The following is an 8891-nucleotide window of genomic DNA, read 5'->3' on the forward strand; positions in this document are numbered from 1 at the left end:
GGTCAAATTACAGCCAGGGAGATGTGAGTCTTCATTTTTCTGGGATTGACTGAAACGCTGTCAGCTAGGCTTTGTGGCGCATGACTATAATTCCAGCACCCTAGGAGGTTGAGGAAGAAAAATCAAATTCGAGCCCAGCCTTAGCAATTTAGTGACTTTAGCGAGACTTTGCCTCAATTTTTAATTTTTTTTTTAATTTAAAAGGTTGAATATGTAGGTCACTGCCAAGGACTAGGCTCAAGCCCCAATATCCCTCTCAAAAAGTTTTGCATACAATGCATGAATTCAAATTCTTTCGGCTACCCTCATGCCCCCTTCCAAAATCTATTAAAATTTCCACCTTTCACAAGAGGGAGGAAGGGTGGGAAGCAATGATGTCCTCACTTTCCCACGTGGGAACTAAAGCCTTCCTAATTTGTAAGGTGGTACTAGAAAACGGGGTGGGTGCGCAACCCTAATACTTTGAAAGGCAAAGTTAATCCATAGAAGAAATAGAAATAAGACATAAATACATTCGCAGGATAGAGGAAAGTAAGAAAGTGTTAGAGCAGGAAGTAAATATCTAAAACTGAAATAACTAAAATTAATCAGCCTATTAATTATTAATAGCTGCAAGGTGAGCAAAATTATTAATGTAGGTGAGGTCCAACAGGTTAAGAAAAAAAAAAGGATGCCGGAACTGACTCTTGGATTAAAACTTCTGCAACTCTTATAAACCCATCTGTAATGTAGCTTGAAGTTTTTCAAGCATATGCATCTTCTAAATTATTTTAAAATAATTAAATAAAGAATATCTTTTCCATACCCATAATCTCCGTATTGAAACTGCAAACCTGAATTTTTATTTTCTATTACTTCATCCTCTAATCTCAGTACGTCTTTTTAGTGTAATGTTCATGGAATGCGTGCGTACCTGAAATCTCCACCTACCATTGTATTCAAATATGTGAACACATTCTGAGTTTAAAAAAGAAAAGAATCCACTATATAGCAACAACAGTAAAATTGTTTCTACATTTTCCCAATATCTCTGAATTTTCTCCTCATCAGCTCATTCATATTGCCTTGGGGAAACTACTTTTGAATACTGCTCAATTTAAAAACTAATATCAGCTTTCAGCATTACTTGAAACCGCTGGAAGCCAGAATCTATTTACAATTTGTTGCACTCCCTCATTTCACTCTGCTTATTTACTCTCACCGATTCTGAATGCTTCAAAAAGGAAATGACTTGAAACTATTTAGAACTTTGGAAACCATGACTCCTGGGAGGAGGGGCTGGAAGAAAGGTCCATGTTGGTAGTTTCAGTGTTGCATTCGGTGTTCCCTTCAAGTTATTCACCTTGAGATGATTTTCATTCAAAATACAAATTTAGATACTCCGAAATTCTACACAAATTCTTCAAGTGACAATTATTTTTGTTCTCCTTTATAATCAAAGAAGTTGAACTGTCCAGAGCTCAGAGTAGCTCATGAATGATTTGTCTCCAACAAATGCAGAGTCTTAATTGGTGGTAAAAGTCTCATTCCACTAAGCAAAACATCCACTGGAGGTCAGTTGTCTTAGTTGTCCTCAGATAGGTAGAGATACATGAACTCTGAGTGTATTCTCTTCTGCGTAATCACATTGGATCCCTGCACAATCCAGTGGGCTTTTATCATTATCCAAAGATCTTTTGTCATTATCACTTTTTTAAACAGATGAGCTGATCAGAGTTCAGAAAAGGTTAGTGACTTCTCCAAACTCATAAAACTAAGATTCTGAATAAGGAGAACCTCAGATGCAAAATGCAGAGTTTTGTTTTTTGTTTTTTGTTTTTCTTCCTCTTGGGACACTACCACTGCTGGCTTTTACTGAGACATTCTTTGCTCCTTGCTCCAATAGCTTATTGTCTTGTGCTTTTTTTTTTTTTTTTTTGTACCAGGGATTGAACTCAGGTCCTTGTGCTTGCAAGGTAGGCCACCAAACCCTGGCCCCTGTTAATTTTTTATGTTCCAAAATTATTTGACAGAAAGGAGTTATAGCCATGGAGTGACTGCTTAAATAGAAAAAATAGGCAAAGCAGGCACTCTTGGATTATCCGGGATGCCCCAAAGGAAAGGTGAGATACCAACAATGGGAAAAGTTATTGGATCGGTTTTCTGAATATTTACCAGGAGCCAGCTCGGGGACACAGAATGTGAAGGCTGAAGTCCCTGCCCCAGAGCTCTCCTAGTAGCCAGAGAGGTTGGATAGACAGACCTTCCTTTATAAGTTATCCTCAGATAGGTAGAGATACATATAAGTTATCAGGTTTATGAGAAGGCCCTGACTCCCAGGACGAGTGAGCAACCACAACCATCTATCGGCACTTATTTATTCTTATCTGAATCTCCACACAGAGAATAACTTCACAAAATAATCTTTACCAATTTTTAGCAATACCAATTTTGTTGGACAATATTTGCTTTTTTTGTTTTGTTTTGTTTTGTTGGTACCTGGGATTGAACTCGGGTTGCTTGCAAGGCAGGCCACCAAACTGCTAAGCTAAATCCCCGGCCCTGTTGGACAATATTTGTTATGAAATAAACTTTGGCATAACATTGATACAGTCCTTAAAACTAAAATTACTTCAGCAAGAATAATTGGATTTTTCAGTTTTTTACCTTTATTTAGTCAAATTGCTTAAAGCTACAGAGAACGTTCTATACTTTTTTCTTTTTTTATTTATTAGTGCATGTTAGTAGTATGTAATGATTACATTCATCATGAGGCGGTGGAAAGAGCTTTCCACATTAAGGACATATAATTATCACAAGAACATATTTAGTCCTCTCTGTATACCACACAGTATAGTCAGATATTTTAATTTCTAGTATTTTGTACAAAAATGAAAGAATGTCAGTGGTGAGGATACAGTGTTTGTGTGTTGGAGATGGTACAAACTAAATTATTTAATCCCCTGAAGCTGCTTGTTAATTCAGAGGCAGCTCTAAACCACCTTCCCATTAGAGACAACAAAGAGTTCAGTGGACCATGGTGGCACACATCTTTAATCCCAACACTCTGGGTGGCTGCCTCCTGAAGAAAGAGGATCACAAGTTTGGGGCCAACCTTAAGGAAATCCTATCTCAAACTTTTAAAAATTTTAAAAGGGATGGGGGTGTAGTTCATTGCTAAGGCCCTAAATTCAATTTACAGTATCACAGGAAGAAAGATGGAAAAAAGGAAGGAAGCAAATAAGGAGAGAGAGCAGTTATATTAAAAAATCAAAGAGAAGATGAAGCTGGATCCCAGGCCAGAAGACCTAATGACATACAGCTTTTAATTGGCCACAGGCTCATCCTGTGGAAAGGAGCTTGAACCCAATGAACAGTCCTCATCCTGCTCCCGATGGGGACTGGGAAGGACATCAATACCATTTTTCCTCCAGTGAATATTGTGGACCCAGAAGGAAGCACCTTGTTAGCAGGAAGAATAAATTTGTGCAGAAATAATGGATGTAGACTACCTCGCCCTATCTATACACCATTGTCAAAGCAAATCAAAGAGGAACAGGAAGAAGGGAATGGTGAGCATCCATGATGTGATAGGTACAATTCTGCATATTAAAAACAAAATGAAATGAGACTTATAAAGATGTTAGACTGTGATGGTATCTTTTAGAACACACGATGTCTTTTGCAGTGAATCAAACTAAAGGTATAGTAATCTTCTGAGATAAGGATAATAAGTAAAATGTTCATTGTGGTATCATCTCTTAACCACTTGTGTAAGTAATTTACAAATTTATCTCTAGTTTATCAGACCCACATGGTAGCTTTAATAGAAATTAATCAGTGTCTTTAGGAAGAAAATGCTCTCTTTACTGCTTTCAAAGGTGTGTAGATACTATACAAACCTAAGACTGGATAATTCTGCCAGGAAAGAGTTGAATGCTTACTTCTTAATACACTTCTAATGTAGTTCAAAAGTAGAAGTTGGGGGAAAACAATATATTCTTTAAGTATTTATTTCTGAATGAAATAAAACAATAAGAATTTGATGGGGCTAGGGATTTAGCTCAGTGGCACCTTGCCTGCCTCATAAGCACAAGGTCCTGAGTTGCATCCCTCTTACCACACACACAAAGACAAACAATGCATTTTTTTTAAAAAATCAATAGTTAGGGAGCCAGGGATTTAGCTCAGTGGTTCTGCCATTCTCAAGCCCAAGGTCCCAAGTTCAATCCCTGGTACAAAAAAAAAAAAATCACTACTTAGGGCTGGGGTGTAACTAAAGTAGTATAGTAAGCACAGAATGCATACCACAAATGAGGCCCTGGGTTAGACCCTCACTAGCTAGGTACCTGGGTCATTTCTGAGTCTACTTGCAAAAACAGTGCTTTCATCTATTTTGAGATTTCACTGAGGCTTCCAACCTGGCTTCAAGTTTTACATTCGGTCCTTCACAACAATGATGTCTGTGATGGCCACAAAGCTTTTCACATGATTTTGATCCCCACTCGGAGCCCTGTCTCCATTCCTATACTTAAAAATGCGAAAGGCTTTAAGGATAAAAGCTGTTGCAGTAATCTGTTGCTACATGATAAAATACCACAAAGTGGCATATAACAACCTTCCCACTGTGCAGGGCAGGTTTTTTTTTTTTTTTTTTTTTTAGAAAAGCCCTCCCCACCTGTAGATTTCCTGAGCATTTCTGAGTATTTTTATTTCAATCCTGCTAGGGAATGAACCTGGGGGTTTGAGCATGCTAGGCCAGCACTTTACCCTGAGCTTTATCCTCAGCCCTCTTCTGGGTGCATTTTACTCTGACTGTTTTGGGTTCCAATCAGATGATGGCAGGTGGGAATGAGCTGGAGGGGAGGCGGGGTGGGGGGTTGGCCCTTCTTTCCACCTTTATGTAGCCTAACCCTTTCAGTAGCTGATAACTGGACTTTTTACACAGTTTCTCAAGACTCCCAAAAGTACAAGACACAAAGTCCACCAAGCCTTCCTACAAGTTGGTCAAGGAACTGGCATAGCCTCACGTCTGCTATCCGCTTCTGGGTTGATTAAATGTGGGAGGGGATTATACAAGAATGAAAATTCCCAAGCAGGATCCACGGGAGCCAATCACAGAGACTGGCTACCACCACCACGACCACCACAGCTTCATGGAGGAGAAGATCACATCTTCATCTTGGCAGCACGTTATGGGTTTCTTCTACAGTTGAGAGCAGATTCCCCATGCCTTGTGAATCACATAACACAAGAAAGGGGAACTCCATATAGAAACATTTCTTGATATGTCATTTTTTATTTTCAAATATAGAAAATTACCTTTTTGCTTTGATGTTTGAGTGACAGACATCCTTCCCAACAAAGCTCCATCATAGGGACTCTGGAGTCCTGCAATCCTTGGATGATGATAAGGGGTCTCAAACAAAGGGTTCACATCAAAAATACGAAGTGTGTGTGCACTTGTGCACATTCCTGAGGACTCCTCCTTTTCTTCAGGCCATCATCTTAAGGTAGTTTAAATATGCAAAACATTTCCCAATGCTTAGAATTCAGCAAAGTGAGCAGTGCCAAATGACACAAACTTATAATCCTAGCTACTTGAAAGATTAAGGCAAGAGGACCACAGATTCAAAACCAGTCTGGCAACATAGCAAGATTTGGTCGCCAAATAAAAACTAAAAAGGGCTGGGGAAACACAGCAATAGTAGAGTGCTCTTGGGTTCAACCCTCAGTATTTAAATGCCTTGGACTCCTACCTCTAAAATAAACTACCTCAGAAGTAAAGGTTGGGAAAAAGCAATTTATCCTTTACATACTTGTTTCCAAAGTAAGAGTAAAAAACTGAGATAAACATCAAAAATCAGAGCCCAGGATTTAGCTCAGTGGTTCTGCCGCCTGCCTCGCAAGCACAAGGACCCTAGTTCAATCCCCATACCAAAAGAAAAAAAAAAAAAAGGAAATAAAAATCAGAACAATCACTACCTGGTACATGTCATTTCCTACTCCAGTGAGGAAAGAGAGGGAATTGGCTTGATTCCCTTAATCTCTATCCCCTACCCCCAGGAACTATCTTTGATGATGAATGACCTGCCATCCAGATAAATTCATGAGGATTATCTTGACTGTTTTAGCTTTTAATTATTTTGCCACCAGTACCTGGTGAAGAGTTAAGAATATACAGTAACTTGAAAGGCATGTGTGGTGGTGCATCTATGTAATCACTGCACTCTGGAGGCTGAGGCAGGAGGATCATGGTGATTTCCAAGACAGCCTTTGCCACATTGTGCCTCAAACCATTCACTCCAAAAAATGAAGGGAGGGCAGAGGTAAGGGGAAAAACTGAGAATCAAGACTTGTCATGTAGAGGTACAAGATCCCAACAATGAATGTAACTGTACTGTATCCCTAAAATGTACCAATAAACTCAATTAAAGCTGAAAAAAAATAAAATAAAAAAAAACAAGGAAAAAAATGTTATCTTCAGTGGGGGATATTGCCTAGCTTGTGAAGGATTTGATCCCAGCACCATAAAAGATATTTTTTAAAAAAAGGAACCTCAAAGAACTCCATATTCATTCTCCCAAACACTCTTATTTTCTCCTCTCCTCCTTTCCCTATTTATTTTCTCAGTATTGTTAGGAGATAGCAATCAAGGACACAACTGAGTCTCCTTGAATGCCATGTTCTAAAAACGCCTAAAAGGGCTGGGGATTCAGCTCAGAGGTTCTGCCTCCTGCCTCTCAAGCACAAGGTCCCAAATTTGATCTCTGTACCAAAAATAAATAAATAAAATGCCCAGTATCAATAATAAATAATAATAATGATAATATAATGAACTGGGCATATGGCCTTGAACCTGGGAAGGTAAGGCCCCTCTGCTCACGTGGGTAAAAGAACACATGCTGGGAAGGGGAACAACCTCCCTGGGGTTAGAGGAAGAAAAACCAGGGTAACAAGTAGAGCAGTAATTGAAAATTAATTGGATTAGATAATAATACTGGGGTGTGCTTTATAATTTTAAAACTATTAAGTTAGAGCGTCTGTTGCATTTTTCAAAATACTTAACCTTTCACTGAAACAGTTTATAATCTGTCACAATCCTAGCGCTCAGGTATCTCATTTTTCAGAGAACATTTCAGCTCTGATCTCTCACAGGTAAATACTTGAAATGCTCCTCCAGCCCTTCTTTTATCTATAGCACTTACCAGATTGGAGAATTCTATAGTTTCTCACAACCCACAATGACAAATTCTCCCAGTGCCCACAGATATACCCTGGCATAAAGGAAAACAGTGAACAAATGTTAGGAACTTGTATCAAGGTTTGGGGTGTGTTTCAGTGATACAGCAGCTCCCATGAGGCTCTAGGTTGTCACAGATGCCCGCACCTAGGGGAAAAGAATTTGTACTGCCCCACCTTCCTAAGTGTGACACGTGATGGGAAGGGCCTGTTGTCTCCATCACTTATGAAATGGCAAGAACAGCAAAGGAGTTTGTAGGTTTGTTGGGGCTCAAAACACTGCAGAATAGCATTGAGGAAACATCTGGCACAGGAAATACCCAATACAAATCACCGGTTCCCACTTATGTCTCAATCTGTAAAATGTGCGAAAAATGCCACTGCAATTAGCACTGCAGATTGCAGATACTGATCTACTTACAACCCTGTAACTCAAGTGTCTTCCTTGATAAAGGGGTGGCGGTGATGTTTCCAGTCACACTTGTAAGCTCACTACATTTTATTCACCTATAGATTCTCCCCAAAGTTTAGGAACCTCATTGCCAGGAAATGCCATCATCCATATATGTACAGCACAATAAGCTATTGAAATTAGATGCTGAAGTTCACTAGAAGTTACAATGCAACTTTTGATTACTTCCCATGACTCCACTTATTTTTAACTCACCCACACAACATTCAAAGGTGTAAAAATGTGAGCATTAAAGGCAAGTTGTACGGAATAACAATATGAAGATCAGTGGAATTCAAAAAACAAAACATGAAACAAAAAGCCTCTCCAGGCAGGTCTCAAGGATGATTTAACTACAATTAACTAGAAAACCAAAAACTGCTCAGAACATCCTTGTTAATATGATACACCATTTACAGTACTGATGATTACTTTTTGGAGGACAAGATCACTAAAGTATGTAAAGCAATAACAATTACATCAAACTTGGAACAGTCTAATGGTCATTTATAGGGCTTCCCTTTGTAAGCATTTAAATTTTTATTATAAGGACATACTTCTAATAATGACCTTAAAATTGGTTTCTGATAAAACTAGTGTGACATAGGCAAAGCTGGAGTGAAAAAGCAGAATTCCAGATTTTATTTTTTAAAATACTTTAGAAAAACACACCCAGGACACAATTTCTTTTATCAACAAAGTTGCAATAAATTTAAAGAAACGGACAAATTAAAAACTGGCTTAATTTGAAACTGGAAACGGGGTTTTGACAATGCTATGGGGAATAAGTCCCTGAATATATTTTCAACCAAACCTCACATAACTTCCCAACTGTTCAAGTGGTAGACAAAATAAATTACCATAAATTAGGTGCCAAGGCAACTTAAAAACAAAACGAAACAACAGGAGGCTAAGGATTTCCTCAGCTTTTCCAGGAAGTGTGTAACACTGTGCTTCTGGTCTGCGTGCTAGGGCAGATCGGGTGCTGTCAAACGTCTGGGTAGTTGCAGTAATATACCGCAGAGCTGGCATCCGACACCACGGAGGAAATGGCCCCGTGGCTGTCCGGGAGATTCACGCTAGAGTCGTGTCCCTGGTAGGGGAGACCCATCTCGGGTTTGCACACGAAGTGCAAATACTGTTCGAATTCCGTGCGGTCTACCTCCCCGAGGAGCTCTGCGGCGGGCTGCCCGGGGTCCGCGCCGTCGCGGCAGGGCAG

General features: G+C 39.3%; 1 protein-coding gene across 1 annotated transcript in view; it reads right to left on the minus strand.

Moving 5' to 3' along the window:
* Positions 1-8282: 8282 nt before the first annotated feature.
* Sox17 (SRY-box transcription factor 17) overlaps positions 8283-8891 on the minus strand; it is a 1906-nt gene continuing 1297 nt past the window's right edge. The window contains exon 3 of the mRNA XM_010611145.2: positions 8283-8886. Within this exon, the coding sequence (XP_010609447.1) occupies positions 8661-8886 (226 nt within the window). The 3' untranslated portion in view covers positions 8283-8660. The remainder of the gene's footprint in view (positions 8887-8891) is intronic.

The sequence above is a fragment of the Fukomys damarensis genome, unplaced genomic scaffold, assembly GCF_012274545.1.
Source record: "Fukomys damarensis isolate Sample0158 unplaced genomic scaffold, DMR_v1.0_HiC HiC_scaffold_5, whole genome shotgun sequence".
Taxonomy (NCBI): domain Eukaryota; kingdom Metazoa; phylum Chordata; class Mammalia; order Rodentia; family Bathyergidae; genus Fukomys; species Fukomys damarensis.